Consider the following 24,458-nt stretch of genomic DNA (forward strand, 5'->3'; position numbering starts at 1 on the left):
TTGAGTTTATTTCATTCTTATAATAATCTCTCAAGATAGGCCTTATTCTCTTTGTTTTTACAGATGTGGAAACTGACACTCAGAGAAGTAGCTTGCCCAAAGCCACACAGCCAGGGAGTTTTGGGGCTGGACTTCAATCACACAGCTGTCTAATCCCCCAGCCCCTGCGTCTGCTAGTTTACAACACTACCCTCCTGGCAAGTTCCATCATATGTAACCTGGAGGGCAAATAAGGGGACTTATAAATGTGTTTGCATCAAAACTTGAAGATGCACACAAAGACCCATGGGAGGTCAGATGGGGAGTACCCTTCTGTGGGCAACAGGTATGCTAGTGACCTTGACCGGGATCTCTCCCTTAACTGCTGCTCATAGACAAGGAGGCAACAAACCATGTACACAGGACCCCAAAGAGCCAAGTATTCAGGATGGTTATCACAGAAAAGACTGGGTAAAACAATGCAGACATTTTAGACCCAAATCAGAAGTTTGAGAGTAAACTGAGGAGGAGATGTGTCTCCACGGTACATAGAAAGAATAGAAAGAACTCACAACAGACAGGAAGGAGAAAGGCACCAAACTGAACCTGGATATTTATTTATTGAAATATTGCTCTACTTAAATAGGTAACAGATATGGTACACATTTATATTTATACTTAGTTGTGTCCACTCATGCCACAGACCCTATGCTAGGGATATAAAGACAAATAAATTAGACAATCCTTGCTTTCAAGGTTATGACACTCTAGTGGATAGATGATATTTAAGTTAGATTAGTTTCCTTGTCTCAACCATGTGAGGTGAAGTCTAGCTCTTCTGACCACTGGGACTGCAACAGCAGGTCTCGGAAAATAATTTTTAAAAAAGCCTTTGGAGTCCCAGACTTATAAAACGGGATGGAAAACAGCTCAGCCCTATAGACAATTGTTACCTTGGGACAGAAGTGAGCTCCCTGTGCAGACACTGAAATAACAAATTATTGATATGTTTGGTGTTGATTTCTTCTCATCTGCTTACAGGAGGGACAGCACAGGACCTGGGCACAGAATAGGTATTTAATAAATGCTGGATGGATGGATGATGGATGGACGGATGAACAGACAGACGGATGCTGGGTGGATGAAGACACATTGCTCACCACTACCTCCAGACTCAATCACTGCCCTCAGTTTTAGGAAAAAAACAAACCAAAACAAAACAGCTGTCAGAGTGCTGCCTTAAGCTTTACATTTTAATTTTTTTTTTTTTTTTTTTTTTTTTGCGGTACGCAGGCCTCTCACTGTTGTGGCCTCTCCCGTTGCAGAGCACAGGCTCCGGACGCTCAGGCTCAGCTGCCATGGCTCACGGGCCCAGCCACTCCACGGCATGTGGGATCTTCCCGGACCGGGGCACGAACCCGCGTCCCCTGCATCGGCAGGTGGACTCTCAACCACTGCGCCACCAAGGAAGCCCTACATTTTAATTTTAATTAGGGCTTAGAGGCCTTCAGAAGCAAGGTACATGAAGTCACAGATCAGTGTTGTTCTAGTTCACTACATTTTTCCTGAATAGGTAAGTTTCCTATTGGGCGCAGAGGTAATCAGTACTCAATCCAGCTATGTCACAACAGAAGTATGCACAGTTCTTGCACCAGAAGCTCTCAACCCAAATGAGAACAAATTCTTGCTATCTCCAGATGCTCCCTCCTTTGCCTAGGAATGTTCTCAGGAGAGCCCGTTCATGAACTGAACAGAATGTTCTATCCCAAAGGATGCTATGCTTCTGTCATCAAGGCAAAAAACATTTGCTTCCCGAGGCAACTTGAGCCCTCTTCCTAAGCTGGGGAGGCAGGATACAGGCAGATTCTCAGGCTGGATGACGCCATCTGTCCCAAACCAGAGGAGCCAGAAACACACACAGCACTTACGTTCCAGCCTGAGCTCATGCCCCAGAATGGCTGATGCAAAGAAGGCCAGAGACGGGTGTCTCAGAATCACTGAGCCAGCCTCTTCAACCTAGGGACCTAATTCACCTACAATCCCCAGCCTCTTCAAGGGCTGCAACATCCACAAGCTGAAGTACATCAAAGTACTTTGAAAACCTTAAGAGCCTATACATTTCCTCAGTTAAGTTGTTCTACAAATGATTGAAGATGGCCCAATCTGTGCCATCCACTGGGCCATGCACGTGCTGGGCATGGTGCTCACAGCAGGAAGCTGAAGGGAAAGCTGGGACAGAAGATCCAGCTGAAGAGGACAGACTGGCAGGTGCAGAATCACAGGCAGGAGCCCGGTAGGGAAGGGACCCCACAGCAGCCACCCTTCAACACCTGGGGAAAAGAAGTGGGGGAGGGCTTCTGGGAGAAGTGCAGATGCCAGAGCCTGAAGCCTGGGGAGGTCCTGAAGGAACTGATTCACAGACTGGGATCCAGATGCAGATCAGGCTAAAGGAATAAGGGCGTACGATTCTACTCTCTCCAAGCTACTGACGTGAAGCTCTAAACACCCCACAGGATTAGCCTAGTTCGGGACAGCGTCTCCTAAGTGCTAAGATCTGGAGGGATGTAGAGACAGGGATCTAGACCTCTTCAGCCTCAGTAATACCCCTCAGGGTAGCAGTTCCATAGGATTAGCAACCCCCATAAGAGGGGCTATTTAAAAAAAAAAAACTTGGTTTCAAGTAATGTTTTAAAAATCTTTTTTTTTTGGAGTATTAATTGGCCTTGTGCATTGGTACGTGATCACAATTCTGATCAAACCCCCTGTCACCACTAATTTTCTGCTCTTAGACATTCATCTTCTAAATCTGGTTTCATAGCATGAGTGCCCCTTGCCTAGGTGATTTTAGAAGCTGGAGCTACACTCAACATCCCTTGCTAGGGTACAACACAGAGGACTCACTGGGGTGTTAGCCACACCCCACCTCAATACATGACATAATGGAAAGGGCCATTTAGAAGATTCAAGCTTGGACAAAGCATAACCAGGCCAAGGATGCCAAAATAAATGGATACTTCATAGGATGAGATGGGAGGAAAAAGGCCCATGCAAATGCCTTCTTGAGATTCCCAGGTGGACATGTAACAGGACAGCTGCACTGGTTCCTTACACAGAGCCTTCTACATGGTGAAGTTTAGTCAAATATGAAGGACTTGCCCCCCAAACGACCTGCTATTGCATCACTGGGAAATCTGAAAGCAGCCATTTTTTCATTCTATGGACCCATGACCATCCTCATCATCGCCTCGGGCCCAACGTCATGGTGCCTCCTCCACCTCTCGGAACTGCCCCTAAATTGTGCTGAAACTATTTCTTCTGTTAGCTCACTCTAGGTCTTGAAATAATGAGAAACACAAGCAGAACCTCCACTGTATAAGGAGATCTACTGTCCCTCCCTGCAAAGCTCCTTCTTTTCAAGCAGGTCAGAGGGGCCCCGGGACTAGAAGTGGAACACAAGGTCTCGCCATCATGACACCACTATGATTTGGAAGCGTCTCTCAGATCTCTCTTCTCTTTTGGTCTCCACCGGCTGAAGAGAGCCGGCTCGTTGTTTTCGCTGTGGCTATGCTCCCGAGCGATCAGAATATCTGTTACCATATATTCAAACAACTGCTTATTCTGAGCTTTCTCTGGTGTCATTATATATTCCTCAAGTTCAATAATCAAAGTGACATCCTGCATCCTTTATGTCTAAGTGCCATTTGAGTTTGTAAACAGAGAACCATTATCAAGATGATGATGATGATTATGATGATGATGACACAGCTGTGTTTTTTGAACTCTACATCTACAGTTGAAATTGAGCTCATTTACTTCTCACTGCACCTGTTAGGAAGGTGCTGCCCCTTCCTTTGCCAAGGCCCGGGTGCCCACTACAACCCTTGGCCCTAGGAAGGACGAGACCTACCAAGATTTTACTAAGCAGCAGGCTTGGTGACAGGGCAGCCACTTGCTCTCTTTTGATGATCATGTCAATTTATTTTGTATTGTGATGCCGTCTTTTCTTCTCACAGCAATAGACAGCAGGGCGATGAAAGAACAGTCGACTTCAGGACAGATTACAAATGAAGCTAGGTCGGAAACTTGTGGCTATCAGGAAGGCGTACTACTACGCGGTGGTGAGGAATGAGCTCATGCCAGGGTTCTGATAAACTTCAGAGAGCAAAAGGCGCGTTACAGAAAGGAAGAGGAGAAAATGAGTGAGGACACTGATTCTCTCACCTTGGGAAAATCCCATCAGAGAGGGCTGGGATATCAGTGACGGAGTGCATTCTCTGAGCACTGAAAGCACAGGGAAATTTAGTTTAAAATGTATGAATGTATGTGTGTGTGTTTTCTTGTTTTTTTTCTTTTTCCAAAGGAAGTCTGCCCGTTCGATGGATATTCAATTTAGGTTAAAAACACAATATAACGTGAGGATAAGAGCACACGCTCTAGGAAAGACTTCAAATCCCTGCTCTTTCATTTATTAGCTGGGTGGCCTTAGGCAAGGTGCCGAAAAGCTCCAAATCTCACATTTTCTCACCAGCACTACAGATGACATTTTGGGGTTGTTAGAAGAATTAAACATATATACCAAGGGCTTAATACACGTATTAAGCACCTTCTACAGATGATCTCTTGTCACCGTAAATCTTTTTATTTTGGCCATTTTAAACAGTATAATCTATGGTAAATCTATATAATGGACAATGCTTTAAAAATAATGAGGTAGAATCATTCAACATTTGACCAATAACTGTTGGAAATCCAGAGAGAAAGCCCTCATATAACTTCCATTCTAGTTGGGCAAGTCAGACAATAAACAGAATAGGTAAACAAATTCTCTAATATATTGGAAGGTGATAAATGGTATGGAGAAAAATAAAGGAGGAAAGAGAGATAGGAAGTGCTGGGGAGGGTTTCCTGAGAAGGCCATGTTAGTGCAGAGATTGAAGGGTGGCTGATGGAAGGAGCCATGTAGATGTCGGGAAAGACAGTCCAGGCTGAGGCAGGGTATGATACCACATGTGGGAAACCCCCTGGGACCTGATCGGGGACTCGATCATGCTTGGCCTTGCAGGCACTGGAAGGATTTTCTCTTTTCCTCTTAACAAGACGGCAAGTCAGTGGAGTGTCCTGAACAGGGAATTAGACAATCTGACATACAGTTTACAGAATGATTAACTCCTATGTTCAAAAGAGAATGTAGGGGCCAGGAAATTAATTAGGAAGCTATTGAAATAAAAGATGAGGATGTCTTGGACCACTAGGGTGGTAACTGTGGAGGTGGTAAGAAGTGCTCATATTTGAAAATCTATTTGAAAGTAGACTCAAATGATGATTCTATGTGGCACATGAGAGGAAGAAGGTTTTTTTTTTTTTTACTTCAGCACATTGAAATATGAAGCTGCCATTAATTAAGACCGCAAATACCACAGGAAGAAGGAACAGATTTGGGGGGAGATCCGGAGTCTCATTTTGGACATGCTAAGTTTGACATGCCTATGGGCATCCAAACAGAAATGTGGAGCAGTCATTACATATTTAAGACTGGAGTACAAGGGAGAAGAACTGGCAGGTTGGCTAGAAAGAGAGCAAGGTGGGGGCAGGGGGCTTGGGCAGGAGGAGAGAGACAGACAGACAGATAGATGTGACCCTCCATGGAAACATACATACGACACCCAAAAAGGCAGGGTGCAAAATATCATGTAGAATGTGATCCCGATTTTGGATGGGTACAGTTTTAAAAGTATATTAGTATATGTTTACAAAAAATAATTGGAAGCATATGCAACAGAAAGCTAATAGAACTGGGAATATGAGACACTTTTTCCATAATACTTGGATTTTATATAAGAATGGGTATTAATTTATAAATAAAAAATAAGGGCAGGAGAAGAGTGCTATCTGAGTGAATTATCAAAGCCATTAACTTCTAACACCAACCTCTATCTCCTTCTCTGGACTCCAGCTATGACCCTGGCCACCCTCTCCCTCAGTTTACCCTTCTCTCTCTTTTCACCTTTAGCTTTCTCCAATCAGTTACTACCAAGGAAGCTTCAGAATGACCAGGAGAACCTGTGGTCTACTTTCCCAGGGCTGAACTCACAGAAGAAGAATCTGAGTTCAAAGCCAAACACGGCATTTACCTCCAGAGTCCTGACAAATACGTTTTTCATCTTGGATGCAGTTGCTAATTTAACCCCCAATTGTTTTTTCTTTAAAGCTCATGACATTTCTATTAACAAGGCCCTAAAAATGAAATGTTCCTTTACATGTTTAATTTTTGCCCATAATGTAGTACTGAATAATCAGTGAGCGAAGTTGAATGGGTATGGAAAAGGTTAACATAAACCGCGTTTAAATTGCAAGTTTGCAAGCCCCAGGCCTTCACCCTGTTACACAACAGGTATTAAAGAAAAATGTTCTTTCTGTGGTTGCAAAGATAAACGTTCATTTTGCTGGGAGCCTCTGCAGCAGGACCCTTTTAGGATTTTTCCATTGAGACATCACAGCGAGGAAGAACTTTTCATCCCGTCTCTTTGGCACCACCTCCTGTTCCCGTTTAAACACATTTCCCCAGCTCGACTTGTGATAAGTAATGGAATTAGACAACCGTCTGTCAGCCCGGGACTTTTTCCCCCAGAATCTAGCCCTCAGGTTGAAATCACCATTGGAGAAAAGGAAATCATTGTAGACTATTTTTCTACTGTTCCCAAGAGCTCAGCTGGAGGGAAGTTGTTATTTCCTCTTTAGCATGCCCTGCTGGAAGGATCTATGGAACTTCCTTCCCCACCTCCCAGCACAGTCAGGCCAGGAAGGGGTCACAGCTCCACGGCCGGCCGTCTCCAGAACACCTGAGGCCGACTGGCTGGGCCCCCATCCCTCCTCCAAAAGCTAACCTGTGACAACAGAAGCAAAGAAGGAGCTGGCCTTAGAGACAGTGCTGTTCACTCTACTCTCTCCTCCGAAGGCGGAGGAGGAGGGGGCGGGAGAGACTCTGCAGGATGCCTTCCAAACGCTGCTGCTTGTGGGAATACAGGGACACTCTCTTCCTGATGGTTCACACTTCAAGATCCAGGCAAGCGACGTCAGACCCCGGAGAAATAAATCTAACTCCCACCCAACTCAGCTACAGCCCCTCGACCATCTTTAGGCAGAGGACCTGGCAGGCTGTGACCTAAGGGAGTACACACGGGGGACAAGGGCACTAGCCCAGGTGTCGAGAGGCCCAGGCTCTGACGCTGCCCCACACCTGCCCACTGTCTGACCTGAGGAGAGATGCCTTCTCTCCACAGACCTCCAGTTTTCTCTTGGGGTAAATGGGAACTGAACAATGGCTCCCTGGTGCCAAACTCCTTTCCTACAGATGTGATCTGAGGTGGTAAAGCATAAAGATGGAGCCACTCTAGGGGAGGTCGGAGGCCCAACCCGCTCGGCCTTCCCCTGGTCCCCGTGGGGAAACCCGAGGCGCCTTCGAGGAACACAAGGGTCCCCTCGTGCGTGGTATGGAGGAAGACAGGGGAGATCTTTCCTGACCTGATACCCTACAGCTACAGAGTTTTCACCTCAGCCATGAGGGAGCTCCGAGTCCCTCCTTCAGAGGGAACAAGGCTGCTGAGCCCAGGCCAAGGGGAGAGGTCTGTCTCTGTGAACGAGCAGACGGGAGGGGAGTCCGGGTGGGGAGAGCAGCAGGTATGGGGCGGGCTAGTTGAAAAATGTATCTTCAAGACCCTAACAGTCCTCTATTTTACCCCTAAAATTTCAACCACTGTAAAGGAATCAAGAAACAAGTGCTTCAGACATTCCTCATATTCTTTACTGAGGACTGAAGAAAAAGCAGCAGCAAAACCCAGAACTAAAGGGTTAACATTAGATGTGAAAGGTGACTTCCTAACTGGGCTGGCTCTTGGGTACTGGAAAATACCAAGAGAAACTGGAGAGGGATCTTTCCTAGGAGACTCTTAGAAAAGGTACAGAAACCCAGGCTTAATGTGTAGACTTCAATCTCCCTCTTTTTTTTTTTAACTTTTTATTTTATATTGGAGTATAGCCGACTAACAATTAGTAATCAAGTGACTCAGCCATACATATACATGTATCCATTCTCCCCCAGACTCAATCTCCTTCTTTTTAATTTTCCCCTTCCTTTGGACAATCATTAGGCTATACTCTTGAGGATGGTCTGGTATCACAGAGATGAGAGAGAAAGCAATTCAGTAACTTGTCCAAGCTCATGAGTAACTGAGAGGTGTGAGAGGAAATATCCAGAGGTATTAAAGGATGACTCCACCCTCCACCATCTCCCCAGGGGCCACATCCAAGGAGAGATGCCAGAAGAAAACAAAGAGAACACACAAAAAAATCAACCATTGTCTCTGACTTCCTAAAAATGATCTCAAAACCAAAGCTGAGACAAGAGACTTTTGATTTCCAAGAACCGGGTTTGCTGTAACTCAAACAGCCAAAGGCTGGAAGAAGCAGAGTGAGATCAGAAGGAGAGCTAGTTAGACCCTGGCCTCACACACCTTGGACACTCACATCCAGTACTGATCACTGTTGGGGCTACAAAAGGAAGGTGAACAGGCAGAGGTCGGTGAGTCTCTAGGAAACGTTCTGCTCACCACAGCTTTCCGGTCTCCAAACGCAGCTCTGGGGCCTGGGCAGGAAGAGGCACTCCTGAAACCCCAGACAGCTGGAGGTCCCGCAGCAAAGAGGACCTGTGTCTTTCTACCAATATGAAGCCCATTTTGAGGTAAGTCTCACAAAGATGCCTTCTGCGTGCAAGAGAAATGGCTGCTGGGCAGATCCAAGGAGAGACGGCTTGAGAGCAAACTCACCGCAGTCTTTCTTGACACCAGAAGGTCACAGAAGTTATGTGCAGCCCTGAAGGGGGCCAAGGAGGGGCAGTGAGAGGATGAGTACACTCAGAAGAGTAGGCTTAGAAGAAAGAGGACTCGGTATGAGTGAGCAGAGGTCACGGACAGGATCTTAAACATCTCTCCTTGGCCGCACTCAGGATGAAACATTGCTGGACAAGTAATTAAAAACTGCAAAACCCCACAGAGGTAGATTCCAAAGAAAGAGACACGCCAGGAGCCACGTGACACCAATATGGTAGCTCATAAGCCCGCATCCCACCCCTACTTCCTAGAATTTAGATATAATCCCAAATTGACAGAATTTACCTGGAAATGACTTCACTAATGTTTGGATTACCAGAAGGAACCACGGTTCAAAATAGAGGTAAGGTTGAAGGTAAAATATCATCAGCAACAACAGCAACGTCACATTGTTGACACACCTGCATTTGTGAGACTGTCAAATGTCATTTCTGTAATAGGCACAGACACAAGACTGCTCTGGATGCTGTTCAGAGCCACAGTGTGTCTCATGGATGGAGTCTGCCCGTAGACGCCACTCCCACCGCAGCTTCAGAGAGGGGCAGCTGCCAGGTAAGGGGGTGTGGACTGGTGGGCACTCCTCCTCCGCCTTTCACCCAACAGCCAAGTGGCCAAATGAAAGCTGCCCTGCATTTCACCTCCAATCCCTCTTGTGCATCCATCCCCTCCTCCTCACCCCAACTGCCACAACCTCAGTGCAGCGCTCACTGCCCGGCGCAAACTATTGCAAGAGCTACGTGGAAAGAATCGTCAAGTTAAAGGAAAAAGTCAGCCTTCCCTTGACTGATTCTGTCTGGGTAAAATGTTCCTCATTTAAATGTTTCATTTCACATAATGACCCTGGGGATCTATCAGTGCCCTCACTGCCCGTAATATGCCCTTATCCTCCAGGGAAACACTGATCAAATCCGTATGAAATACTGAAGCATCCTATCCTGATGGAGGATTATACTCTCCTTCATTAGGATATTGTTGGATATGTAATAAATTAACTACATTCAGTCTTATCACCAACAGGTAGTTCCTGCTTCCCCTCATGCTTATGTAAAACATTTGCTTTAAGTCACAGCAGAAATTGGGTCTTTAGCCAAAAAGGACAATCTCAGAGCCTCACGGAAAGAAGTGTACCAAGTTTGATGGATACTTCAAATAACAGATGCCTTGTTACAGGCTTCCAAGGTGATATTTCTTAGATAATTGCCAGATGATACTAGAGACAGAGTGTGGAGTTCCAGGACTCCGATGACTTCATAAAAGCAGACAGTTGACCCAAGAGCCAGTGGAACAAAAAATAATTAGACAGGACTGCAGGAACTAATGAAGGAAACATAATTTTGATCACTGGTTTGAGAATATTGCTGGTATTATTTTTTATTGTTCTCATTTCTGATAGGCATATAATGAAGTCCTTTTGCTTTCTTCCTGACCTATCTCTCACTATTAACTTAGTGGTCTGTGCTTTTACAAACATTTGGAAATGAAACCCTTTCAAGCGGTAATCTTGTTCTCACTAACCTCTCAGAATTCTGGAACAACACTTTTTTTCTGAGTCTTTTTACTTTCAATGCCAATGTAGTTACTCTTGCACAGGCTCGATAAGAATTTGTTCTAGTTTTCACCAGTAAGTAACTGAACAAATAGATGGTACAGCCAAGGCCATACCTGGAGAATCATATTTGAAAGTGATTCTCATTTAATCAGATGTGACAAACCCACCATGAAGAAACAAGGGTTGTACTTTGTTTAAAGAACCACGAAGCCCTCCCAGAAAACTACAGGCAAAATGGTAGAAATGGCTTTCTTGGATTGGTTTCCTTGTCTCAGAATAGAAGACTAAATAAAAGCAGTGAAGAATATACTTGGAATAAGAGAGGCTACTGAGACTTCCTAAGAAGATTCTTAAGAAATCTCCAGGGCTTCCCTGGTGGCGCAGTGGTTGAGAGTCCGCCTGCCGATGCAGGGGACGTGGGTTCGTGCCCCGGTCCGGGAGGATTCCACATGCCGCGGAGCAGCTGGGCCTGTGAGCCATGGTCGCTGAGCCTGTGCGTCCGGAGCCTGTGCTCCGCAACAGGAGAGGCCACAACAGTGAGAGGCCCGCGAACCGCAAAAAAAAGAAATCTCCAGACAGAAGTTAATTTTGTGGGCTTTGTAGTTGCCTACCACGGCACGGCTTTAGGTTTTCTGACCAAAATACAAGGAGGCTTGTGTAGATTAGTTAACATTTCTTTTTTTTAAAATTAATTAACTAATTAATTAATTTTTTTGGCTGTGTTGGGTCTTTGTTGCTGTGCACGGGCTTTCTCTAGTTGTGGCGAGTGGGGGCTATTCTTCGTTGTGGTGCATGGGCTTCTCATTGCAGTGGTTTGTCTTGTTGCAGAGCACGGGCTCTAGGCGCACAGGCTTCAGTAGTTGTGGCTCATGGGCTCTAGACTGCAGGCTCAGTAGTTGTGGCGCACGGGCTTAGTTGCACTGCAGCATGTGGGATTTTCCCGGACCAGGGCTCAAACCCGTGTCCCCTGCATTGGCAGGCAGATTCTTAACCACTGCGCCACCAGGGAAGTCCCTAGTTAACATTTCTTACTAAGTTATATAGATGATCAGACCAAAATGCAATGAGATCAGCTTTTCGGTAACCAAGAGTAATCTATAGAGATTATTTGTGACCCCAGTGCTTTACAGTTTACAACGTCCTTCTACATCCTGGGTTAAACCCCCCAAAGAGCCTTCTAACACAACATTCCAGCAATCACCATGAACAAATTTACACTTGAACATCTCCATCTATGTGCCTTGGAAAAGACAAAACAGCTTAGGAAGAGGCAAGTGGATAAACACTTACACCCTATTCATTCTCCTCCATCACAAATACCTGCAGGCTTTAGAAGACACGCGTATGCACGTACGCACACACACTCACACACAGATGTCCAACATTTTCCATGGGACAGCCCCCTACAGCTGAGAAAGCCCAGCTCCACAGAAGGCCAACGCAAACTTCTATCTTGGGTCTCATTACGGAAGGCTTGTAAGGGGCTGAGACCAGTGGGCCAACATTACTTTCTCCATCGTGAAAACATCCAGATAAGCCCGACCTTTGCCGCCCCTGTCGGCCATGGAAGAGAAACCGCAGCGCCTGGGGAGTTATTCTTCTTCTTTCCACCCCCTGGCTCTGTGTCGCATGCCAGGCAGAGGCAGAACATATTAGTAGAGAACTGCTTTTGCGCCGGGATACTGTCCATCATCGTGACATCTCTGCAGTCTATGTTTTGAAATCTGGCCTTTCAAAGGATTTAGAGATTAGAGTTCAAGGAAGACCAAGGCGCACCCCAGGGCAGGCCTGGTCTTAATGCTGAAACCCCGCCCTTCCTACACCATAGCCAATTTGACCTCTGGAAGAACCTAGTGCATATCTTGGTCTAACAGAATTATTTTCAAAGACTCTCAGCTCTTCTTTTTCTATTTAATGGCAGCTGAAGGCGGTTCAGTTTGGCGTCCCTAAATGACTAGGGTACTTGCCGTGCATAACGGTCTCCCCAGCCCGAGCTAGAATGCCTCTGCTAAGGGCCAGGTTCCTGGCGTCTGGGGAGGGAGGACCTTGGCCATGTCAGGCCACCCTAACCACACAGCCCCCCTTCAGGGGTGTCCTGTGATGCCCACTCACCATTCTCTGCCTTGTGTTTTGGCGGCTTGGGCTCCGGGAGACACGGACAGGGCCCGTCGCAGAGGGTGGTGAGACTTTTGCCAGTAGAACAAGCATGGAACTCCAACTTGCACTGCAAAAGACAGACAGAACAATCCTTAAGAATACTGCCACACAGACCCCTCCCCAGCTTCCTTAGGAAACTGCCAGTGCCCTTCTAACCACAATTAGGCTCACAGAAGCAAAGACAGAGCGAAGAGGAGTTCATCTCTGTTAAAGGTCTGAAGTACAGGATGCTAACTAAGAAATGGCCTTCTGTGTTTTCCCAAATGCACAGGATAACATCTAAAAACACTGCACAGGGAGGCTTAGTTTAGTAAGTGGTAAACTCAACCGTAACTGTTTATGCAAGTATCAGGATGCAACTTAACATCTGTGGAGTCCCAGAGGGTCCACAAAGACAAAAGGCTGAAGGCTGCTCCAACTCATTCCCTTACCCCCACTAGGGAGGCTCTACCAGGGTAGCCCTCCTAGGCATGCTCAGCTGCTCACCCTCTTCCTGGGGAGAAGGGTAACAATCTACTTAGTAAGTTTGGATGGTGTGTGCGGCCCAGCCCTTTCCCTGGGAGTGAGCGAGGAGTGAATGCTTTGGCCTCAACCATCCAAAACCCAAGTTTGACACAGTCTTTTCCCCCAGAGGATGCCTGTGGTTGTCTAAGTAGCCTAGGACTGGGTGGAATGGTCCACTGAATCCTAGGACTCAAAATTAGAAGCCCCAAAGCCATACACCGTCCTGTCAACCCCTTCATATTTTGGCCACTGTCTCCAGTTCTTTACCCTTAAGTCTCAACTGGTTCAGACCCCAAGCAGGAAAGAAGGAGGTTCTTTACAGATGCAAAAAGACCACAACGATTAACAGCATTTGATTATTACTACATTATGGAATAAGAAATGGAGACTCAGAGGCTAAATAACTTGTGAAAGCTCAGGACACGCACAATCCAGGATTCCAAACCCCATCTGACCGACTCCAGGGCCAAGCACTTAACCGTCCCCATCACTGTGTCTGTCACGTGGAGGGACCGAGAGAACAGATGGCCTGCACTGGACTCCGCGTGTGGCTGATTATGCGGCTGGGCTACTGGCCTGGGTCTGAGTTGTCAGAGAGTTCCCTCCCTTTTTGACCTGCAAAATTCTCTAGATCAAGGCCTGTGTGCAATCGGGCTTCTGCAAAGGCCCACGGGCCCAGAACCGCGCTGGCATCTGCTGAAGGTTCAAAGGAAGGGGAGACGGGAAGAAGGGACGGAGCACGCACGGTGCGTGCAGCTCTCATCGGGTGCCACGCGGAATCTTTCAAAGGGAAGAAAAGGGGAGATATGGTCCTTGCCCTCGGAAAGCACAAATGCATACCTTTGAAAAGGCCGCGTTTGCAAAGCAACACGAGTGCAGATGAATCCCGGCTCCTTATGAGACAACGGGGTATTCAGTCCCCACACTGATTACACACCGAGCATAGGGAGAGAGGGCTTTCAACCTACACGTGCTGGAGTCACTCATGTAATTCCTACCGTTGGCCACGCAGTCGCCTGACACCCTTGCAGAGAGAGCACGGCAGATGAGCCAACGGGGAGCTGGCTTCCTCTCGATGCAAAACTCCCTTTTGTGCACACTGCTGGGTGTCTGGTGTGGCCCAGCGTGGTGGCAGGCGTGCTGGGGGCCGTATGAAAGGAAGCCACGGCCCAGACCGCAAACGTCGATTGACAGACGTAGTGAGGAAACAAAAAATGTGCGACCACGTGGATGTGACGATGAGGGGAGGAGGGGTATATGTGTATGCAGGGATGCAGCACAAAAGAGACCCCAGGTATGGGCCGTGCCTGCAGATGGTCCAAATGGACAGAACATGCACCAAGGAGAATGCTGGAAGGTGGCAGGTGGGTCCCCAGTGTAAGAAGCTTCTTTTCAACTAGCACAGCCTGTGCCCAGGGCTAGAGGGGAGACCACTGTTACTGGCCCCGCCCCGCCCCCTCCTCCTCCCCTGGGCTAGCTCTCTGGAACAATCCTCAGGTTCAGGCTAGTGATTCTCATACTATTTTCTCAACAGAATCCCTAAAGCTAATTTAGAGGGGGAAATACACTTTGTTTTTTACATGTCAGCTTATTTTATGAAGTCAAAATTAGTACAGTGACTTGCTCTAAAGCCTTATCATACTGTGACTGCAATTTCCTGCTTGTATCTGTGATAGATGGTAATCCTCTTCCCAAACATTCTCTGGCCTCCCCGGAAGAGGAATCCATACTTTGCTCAGGGCCGTGTGTCATGAAATCTGATGTCCCCTCTGTGGTGACAGCAGGCTTGACCACATGACTCGCTCTGGCCAGCAGATGGTGAGCAGGAATGATCCAAGCCAGGTTTGTGTGACATTTGAAAAACCACTGCTTGGTCTTCCCCTCTGTTATGGAAACGGCATGTGTCCCATAAGGGCCGCTCCTTCTGCCTGGGACCCAGACGGCAGAGGACACGGAACAGAGCTGAAGCGAACCCACAGCCAGCATGCAACATGAACAAGGAACTAATGCTTGCTGTCACAGGCCACTGATGTTTGGGGATTGCCTGCTACCACAGCATACTTTAGCAAAAGGTGACTCCCTACTAGACCCTAAAGTACTTAATGGCAGGGAAAAGTCTTAGTCACGGTCTTATCCCTGGCATGATATGATACACATATAGCCCTGGCACACAGTAGGTGTGCAGTCAATAGCTGCTGAATGATAAAGGCAGGAGGATGGGGTCCCTGTTCACTCTGCAGCTCTGCACCTCTGTTCCGGCCACCAGGAGCCACCAGTCTGCCTGCCCAAGGAGTGTAGGTGCCAGAGCTCAGCATCTGAGATGCTCTCACAGCGCTCCCCGGTCCTCTCCCTGAGCTCCACATTTAATGCTCTGCCTTTCAGCCTCCCCGCTCACCCGAGTCTATCATTGGAGTCAGAATCCAGCCCATCTGCTTCCCAGGTACCCAGAACAACCACCTCTTGGGTGGCCTCGCCTGGCCTAGGGACTCCTGCGCACTGTGATTCTAGTAACACAGCTTCCGTGGCTGGCCCCGGCACCCCTCTCCTGCACAGTCGCTGTCTCAGTCTGTGGCGGCAGCCAGGCCTCTTCCCGACTCCAGGAAGGGGCCACCAGAGAAAACAATATTTATCTGCAGTGGTGAAAATGCATGTTTCAAGGACACAGATCGGCCTTTTATCTTCCAGAACAATATGTGGCATTTAAATGAAGCTCAAAAGGCTATAATTTCATTTTTTTCTATAAAGCTCAAAATGTGCTATTTAGAGGTATACACATATGTGGTAAAAGCTACTTTAAAGAAGCTGGGGGTTGGGGGGGTGGCGTTGACAGACACCAACAAGATAGAGGTCACCTCCAGAGAGGAGGCAGGGGACAGCGTCAGACAGGGGCCCACAGACGCATAGTGAAAATTGGGAATGGTTTATTTGAAGAGTTGGGTGTTGGATTCTGAGGCTTTTGTTTCGTTTGTAGCTTTGGCAACATATGAATAATACATATATGTTTACGTGTCAAGTACTTTATGATCAACCATAAAACAGTTTATAGGCTTCTATCCAGGTAAGGACCAACTATCACCACATCTCCCGAGGAAGCTGGTTAGGAGGAGTGAGAGCACGTGTGTGGGGACGCCCCTGGGAAGGGTGGCGAACCCTGAATATCCCTGGGCAGAGGCATCTAAGGGCCTACAACCCAGGCATCTCACACACGTTCCCTTCCTACAGCTCTTCTCCAAGTCGCACCCGTGGAGTTACCTACCAGTCTCTTACCCCATCCCCTCTTCCCCAGGTCCTTTCTGGGCAAGAACAGATATAGAAGCCAAAAGGTGGTCACTGCACCAGCTTTACCCCGAGAGGACACAAAACCCTCACAGTACAGGGCTTCCCATTAGACCGGGCTCTACAGCCTTGGACCTTCACACCTCCAACTGCCTCTCCCAACCTGCAGGGAACGGAGGCCGAGGAAAGCCCTGGTCCACTTACCACCAATCACAGGCAGAGACTACACACAGACTTGGGTGGACCTGGCAGAAGTGTGCCCGGGTCTGTGCACACAGAGATTTTGGAAACATAAGGCAGGTACGCTCCCCCTTGAGTACACACCCGCCAAGAGAATGGGAGCCAAGAGAAAAAGAGGTGTCCACGTCACCTGGCCAACGCAGGGATGCTGCTCCTGGCTGTGACTATGAACCTGATCTAAGACATGCCGGGCTCCCACCCAACAGGACATAGGCAGCTTTCCTGGGAACGGGGCAGCGGGGAGCATAGAGCAAGGGAGTGAAAGGGTCCTCCCAAGGAGATATGGGGAGGGAGAAATAAGTGTCCCCCAACACCACAGGGACATCACTAGCTCCCGCCCTACCTCAGGACCAAATGACAAGCCTTCAGAACTCCCACACCTTCACCCTCACAGTGTTCTCAAAACAGGAGTTGAAAACTGGCAAAATTATGGATGGTGATTCCTTGGCATTTAGGACTTGCTCAGAAAGCACGTGTCTGCTTCCTCCACGTGTGCCCTGCAGGTCCTGAGGTTCCAGGTAGCCGGCACCCCACCCTGCCCTGCCCCACCTGGGCTTGTTGTCCTGCATCAGAACAGGGTCTGCAGAGCTCCAACTTAAACAGGGTGGCCTGTGAGCCTACCTCTTAAAGAGTCTGTAGCCTGGAGGTGGACTCTAAAAACAAACTGAAAAATGACATTCTTGGGAAGTGACACCCATAACTCCTCATTTTAGGAAAAAAATTGGGGTTGGGGGATAGAAGAGGAACAAACAGGTACAAACAAAGTATATGGGTTTGGAGTGGAGAGCCATTCAATCTACAAAGTTCACAAAGAGTCAAAGGCAGAGGTGCTCCCTGGAGCTTGTCCATCACAAGGGGAAAGAGTCACACTCAATAAATGTAGAGCTACCACCAGAAGGTCACCGTGGTCCATGGGGGAGAACCCTTCTAGCCCTGGCCAACACTGGAAGCTGGTCTAAAAAGAGATGAATCACTACGCTCCTGCCCACCTGCTCACCCTCTGGGAGGGAAAGATTTGCACCTTGTGCTATGGGTTGAATTACATCCCTCATGTTGGAGTCCTAACCCTCAGTATCTCAGAGTGTGGCTTATTTAGAAATAGGGTCTTGACAGAGACAATCATGTTAAAATGAAGTCATCAGAGGGGCCTCAAATCCAATATGACTGGCATGCGTATAAGAAGGGGAAATTTGGACCCAGAGACAGACACACACAGAGGGAAGATGATGTCAAGAGTCATGGGGGGAAGAGGACCATCCACAAGAAATGCCTGAGGCTGCCAGAAGCTGGAAGAAGCAAGAGACAGCTTCTCCCTGGCAGTTCTAGAAGGAAACAACCTTGCCCACACCTTCATTTCTGGGACTGTGAGATGATAAACTTCTGCTGTTTAAGCCACCCAACTCATGGTACTTTGTTACAGCAGCCCTAGCAAACTAATACCCCTTCCATTTTTAAAAAGAGAGTCTCTAAGGGATGGATCACCTTGTCTTAGGTTCACAAAGCACAGATCTTGTGCCAAGATGGCTCAATTCTCCTAAAAAGAAAGAAGATAACATGAAACGGCAGCCTCAGGATGTGGGGCGGCTGGACATGAAGAACTTGGCCAATGTACAGGCTGAGACTCATGCCCAGAAGAGAGGAAATATGAAAAACTCAGGGCTTTATATTGATTTCATGATAAAGCAGTTAAATAAATAATTAGCCATAACTATTGAAAGGAGGAGAGTTGAAGACATGGGAAATAAGTTAAGGACTTTACATACAGTACTGGAACCCATATTCATATAAACACAAATATAAAAATAAATACAAACCCCTGAAGCTTCTAGACCCCTTGACCTGCTGGGACAGAAATGCCTTCCCCAATCATCACAGAAACAGAGGAGACAGAAGTAGAGCCAGAGATTTCACAAATTGGCAGAAATATTCAAAATGTTGACCTACTTAAAAATAAACGTGCCAGCAGATTTTCCAACCAATCTTCCCTTCCATTTCGCATAACACGCCAACACGTTGGAATGAGTGAATGTTTTCCCGTGAATGGCCAGTAAATCTCTCTCCTCTGTGATTTGTAAAGCAAAACTAATAACCTCTCTCTGGTTCAGTGCTCACGCAGGTCTCCGCTGCTCACATTCTCCACCGCTCCACACTCTTCCTGTTGCCTCGCCCGCTTTGGGTATTATTTTTTAACATTTTATTTAAATTGCTTTCTCCGCTGTATTTCATCAACCTCTCGTCTATTTTTAAACCAGACTGTTGACAGTTCACAGTTGACAATTTTGTTCACAGTTGATGAATTCTGATTTGTTTTTATTCCCCAAAAATCATGTCAAGGAAGGTGGAGGTGGCGGGGGGCAGATAATTTCCCGACTCTGCAGGCTTTCACAACTGAGCGCCAAGCTAGCGGTTGCTGACGGCACACATTATCCCAGGGCCGAGGAACAGCTGTCCTGTCTACCCAGGGCTGGAGGGTCTCTGCGGTCATCTAGAGGGAGCAGCGAGGAGAAACAAGGGAAGGGGCTCTGGTCTCATTCAGAGCTTTACCAAACATGCATGCATGTGTGTGTTCCTTCTTGCATTCAACAAATATTTATGGGCCTATGGTAAGCCAGGGCCCATTCTAGGCTCTGAATCAATGGGACAAGGGGCCTGTTCTCATGAAGTGTATGGGGCAGGTCCTGATGAGGGCTGTGGAGGATACACAATGGACAGTAAGAGATAGACAGTAATGGGGAGGGGCTGGTACATTATATGGGTGACCAGGAAATCTTCTGACCAGATGACACCTGGGCAGGGAACAGAATAAAGTGAGCCATGAGGCTATCGGGAGAAGGGGCTTCCAGGCAAAGGGAAGTGCAAAGGCCCTGAGGTGGAGGATGCTGACTGCACTTGAGAAATAGCCAGGAAGCCAGTGAAGCTGGAGAGGAGTGAGCAGGGAGGGGAGTGGAAGGGACCAGCTCAACTGGGCTGATGGTGGGCCTTCTCAAGAAGGCCTGTGTGTGTCAGGGCTCAGCCTTTACATCTCACTCTGTCTCTGTCTCTGTCTCTCTCTCATACATGCACACACACTCCTTCTCACATTCTCTCTCTCACACACACTTCCCTTTTCTGAATTAAGAGTTCCAAAGAAGGTAGAACTTTAAACTTTAAAACCAAGTTGCTAAAAATGTGAAAGAAAAGCTCTTCTTTACAGAAGAATGCCAGCTAAATAAATTTAGAAGGAATACTGGAATTAGAAAATTATCATTTTGCTACCGCCCCCCAATATAATAATTGAGTCAGGAAGGAATCATTTGATGTTTACTAAAAATATTGGGTGAAAGTCACTGGGGAATAGGACATTCACACAGTCTCCAAGTGTCACCCCATAGAATACCTAATTAAAAGAAGAAATGTACATTTTTCAATAAACATTTGGCAGTCACCTCTTAACAAAGGGACAAAGGGGCCAATTTAGTGCCACCAGCAGTGGGACCACCTGGCATGTCCCTCCTGATGCTCCTCAAAAGGAAGTAATAACAGTGCCTTTGAAGTTCCAGTGCCCAAAATCCTTAACTTGAATCTATTCATTACAAACCAAATCCAAAATTGAGGATATTTTATGAGATGACTGCCTAAACGCTCAAAATATAAAACAAACAAAAAACCCCTAAAGTGAGTAGGTCCTTGTTCTAGAAGAAATTAAACAGTTGAAACAAAGCAATGAGTGAGACTTGACTGGTTCTTGAATAATAATAATAATTATACAAAGCTATAAAAGGCATTCTGGGAAAATGTTGTGATTGTAATACGGATTATATGTTAGGTGATGCTGAATTATTGCTCTCGTAGGTGTAATAATACCTACTAAGGGGCTCGTATAGGAAAATGCCTGTTTATTTTCTTAGGGGTGAGATGTCACAAAGTCTACAAATTACTTCTAAATGGTCCAGGGGAAAATTGCACATGTGTACAGAGAGAGGAAATGGGGCAAAATGTTAATAACTGTCAAACCTTGGCAATGGGTATACAGTATTCATCCCAATATTCTTTAAACTCTTCCATATGTTTCATAATTATTAAACCAATCGCTAGGGGAAAGTAAACGTTGCTTTGCCCGGCGGTGCTAGAATTCTTCGCAGAAACTACTCCTATCTCCTGCCATGAACTGCTCCCTCCCTCAGTACTGCGCTGAGTTTTTCTCCTCCGCCTGCCCACTAGGGGGCGAGCTCTGGGCGGGGGTGGGGGGGCAGAGAGGATCCTGCACCGCCGCCTACAGGACCTGCCTGGGATTGCAGAGAGCGTGCCTTCAACAGGAATTGGTGAGACCAAGGATGGATTGAGGTTTTCCTAAAGCACACATTCTCTTCACTGACGTACACAGGCACCAGTACAGTGAGAAGGCTCGACACAGGCACCATGAATTGCAGCATCTGAGGTCTTGCAAAGACTCTCTTTCATGTTGCAGATGGTGAAACTGAGGCTGGAAGAAGTCATGCATGTCATGGGAGGTCATTCTCTTAAGTAGCTTCCTCACCTGCTCCCGACCTTGCTCATCTTGTCAACAAGTTAGCAAACCCTTTTGAGCAAATGAGGATTCGTGTAAAGAATGTCCCAGGTCTGTTTTCAGGGGCAAGGCTGAATAAATCTCCTTTAACTCGCATAACAAAGCCAGTGGAAGGTCCTGCATGGGAAATGCCAAAGGGACAAGATACCCTGAGGGGGCCTGAGAAAAAGATGCCCTCTCCCCAAAGGCCTGAGAAAAAGATATCCTCTCCCTAAAGGCAGCCAACTCCTACAGCCTCTGACTTGGGGAGCCCTCCAGGGTCTGCATCCCACCTCCCTGACCAGACCCTGGTGAGGCGAGTGCCCCGCGCAGGTGTCACCTGTGTCAGTCCTACCTCACACGCCCTCAGCCTCATCTCCACTACTCCCTGCCCCTGGTCCACGCTTTTTGCTCCCAGACATCACACCTCTGGGGCTTCCTGGCCTCACCTCCACTGCTTCTCCCCTCTGAGTCATTCTCCTGATGTCTGCTCTGCGTGGGATCCTCTTAAGGCTAGATACTATTTAAAAATTTCAAATTTCTTTGGGATTTTTCCTTTATCTGGGATTTGGGGAAGACAGTGTAGATAAGGAAGGAGTTGGAGTTCCCAGGCCCTGCTTCCTGTAGGCTTCGTGGGGAGACACCTGGGAGGAAGGACCGCCAGGTATGCACCAAAAGAGATGGGACCACACACAGCCTGGCCAAGCGTGGCCCGGAAGCAGCAGGGAGCCCCAGACCCATAGGGGCCCTGGAGACAGGGATGGTTAAGGGCCCCTCCCTGCATCCCCTCATCTTCTTGAGGCCTTTGCTCAAATGTCACCCTCTCACTGAAGCCTTCTCTCAGTACCTTTTTAAAATGACAACCTGGCATTCTGATCCCCTAACATTGTTCTACTATGCCTTTTTAAAATATGAAATCTATCATCTTGTAAATACACTGCTTAAATTACTGATTTGCTGCTTTCTGTTTGTCTTGCTAGAATGTGAGTTCCATGAGGACAGGGATCTTTGATTTATTCACTGTTATGCCCAAAGCTCCTGGAACAGCACCTGGCACATAGTAGGTGCTCAATGAAGATAAGCTGAGTAAAGGAATGAGGGAACAAAAGCAAGGGCCTCTGTGTAGAGGTGACGGGCAGAGCAGCACCTCCACCCCAGCCCAGCGTCTGACTCCGAGTAAGAGCTCAGACCCTTGACAGGATTCAGGAAGGAGGTAAAACTCATAAAATGACTGAGGTCAGGTTTCCCCCCAGCCCTGTAGGAAAGGGGCTCCAAGTAGAAATGAAACCGGTTTGATAAAAAAGAAGAGGCATGCCACTCCCGACACCTAAGCATGAGAGCAGAGACTCAGACCTTCCCTCTTGCTTGCCTGGCTCCACGCCCGCTCCAGGCAGGTCTCCGTGGGCTCCTGCCTGAGTGCCCAGTGCTGTTCTCCTCGCTGCCCTGACCGCAGGCACCTCAGCTACCTGTCCACAGGGCTGCGTCCTGAAGGAAATGTGCCCCTGCGTCTCAGCCCCAGCACACAGCAAGGTACTTACGACGGGCCTGTTGATTTATGTGATGCACCTCACATAACACTGGGTGAGAGCTGGTGTTGGTTTTATAGACGAAAACACTGAAAGCTTGAGAAAGCAAATGATGGCCTCAAGGTCACAAAGCTGTTGATGGCAGCTTCACTTTTAATCCAGGTCATCCCACCTCCCCCTAGTCCACGGCTGCGTGTGGTGCCTCCCAGATTCCACCACTGCCAGGGGTCTGGCCAAGCCATGCCAGGCATCCCAGGAGGGCTGGATGAAGAGGGAGAAGTCAAGAGGAGGGGAACGATCCAGAGCTGGGGAGATGCAAGAAGGAGGCTGCCATGTCGCTGAGCTCTAGTGGGGAAATGAACCGCTGGCCACATCTCCCTAAATCACGCCAAATGAAACCCTTGCTTGTCAGCTGTACTACTGATAGTGATGTTATTCAAAGTCACTTTGAATTATTGTAATTAGCTAAGAGAGCTCACAGAAGTCAAGCTGGTTAGCCAACAGAACTGGACAAGATGACATGGGTACCTTTCCTTTGCGTTCTGGAAGCTGAAGGCACCCAGACTTTCCTCCCCTGGAGGCGTAAGGGCCTGAAGCTATTCCAGGCTAACAGAGTAACTGTCGGAGGACACGGGGCCTCTCCCCAGCAAAGCACTTTCAGAGGCTGGCCTCTGAACTTGACTCCCACCTGGCGGGAAGCTCCTTGAGAGCAAGAACTGGACGCTGCTTGTACTCACACCCCCCAGGGCCAGACAGAAGCCCGACACTTGGAAAGTGGGTAGAAAGGGCTTGATGAAATAATGCACTAATCATCTTCCCAGGAACCCTAGGAGGTCTGGGACCACCACTCCCATGTTACAGATGAGGAGAAACACAGGTCAGGAAGGAGATGACACAAATCAGAATGAAAGGGGAGAGGAAGAAAAGACGACAGTGGAGAAGGCACAGCAGAAGGAGATGCGGGAAGCGCACTGAGGAGAAATACAAGGAAGAGGATGGGGGCAATGCTGCAAGCAAAGGAGAAGCAGAAACCCTCTGGGAGGTGCGAGGGGCGGGCGAGAGCAGGGGCCCGTTCAGGCGTCTCAGGCGGGCTCAGGCAGCTCCAGGAGAAAGGAAGAGAGCGTTCCGAGGTGCTGGCACCTGCTTAAAATAAAATGTTTCCACTGCTAGAAATGCCCTTGGGATGCTTGTTTCTCCCTCTGTCCCGGCTTCCTTGGAGGCCCTGCCTATTCTCAGCCACCATTCCCACTCGAGGTGCCCTGACACCTCTGGGGCAGAGTCTCCCACACAGGACCCCCAGGAGGCGGCAGGCAAGTCGAGTCGAGGTGGCACCTGATTTCTCCGAAACTCTCACCTTTGTAGCTGTGATGACAGAAGGCGACAGGCTTCTGTCCCCTGCTCCGCCTGCAGCTCTCAGGGTTAACCAGAAGGAAACCTGACACTCCGGGCTCTGGCTGCTTACTAGAGGCGAGAACCAGAGCACTGTGCATAACCTGTCCAAGCCTCCCCTCCTCATCACTAAACAAAAGGAATCCTCCTCCCGCAGCTGTCAGGAGAGTGGAAAGGACAGCTCAGGGATCCCCTGCGCTGGCAGCTCTCCTGTTCCTCGGGTCCTCCCAGCCCTGCCTTCACCCCTCCCCGCCTCCAAGGGCTTCTCCACACCTGAGCGAGTTCTGTCAAATGCAAATATGTTTGTGATGCCCCACCCACGCACACCCATTCCTTGTTCCCTGTCATCCTCAGATGGAAATAAAGATTTGAGCCCAGCAGGAAAGGGCCTCTCCTCCTCGACACCTTGCTCTGTCCGCAGCCCCCCA

General features: G+C 48.0%; 1 protein-coding gene across 2 annotated transcripts in view; it reads right to left on the reverse strand.

Annotated features, from left to right (window-relative positions):
* Positions 1–24,458, reverse strand: part of SPOCK1 (SPARC (osteonectin), cwcv and kazal like domains proteoglycan 1) — a 549,178-nt gene that overhangs the window by 73,391 nt on the left and 451,329 nt on the right. For both annotated transcript variants that reach the window (XM_081233050.1, XM_081233049.1), the window contains exon 6: positions 12,526–12,637. In XM_081233050.1, coding sequence (XP_081089176.1) covers positions 12,526–12,637 — 112 coding nt within the window. The remainder of the gene's footprint in view (positions 1–12,525; positions 12,638–24,458) is intronic.

The sequence above is a fragment of the Mesoplodon bidens genome (assembly GCF_964165515.1).
Source record: "Mesoplodon bidens genome assembly, chromosome: 4".
NCBI classification, from domain to species: Eukaryota; Metazoa; Chordata; class Mammalia; order Artiodactyla; family Ziphiidae; genus Mesoplodon; species Mesoplodon bidens.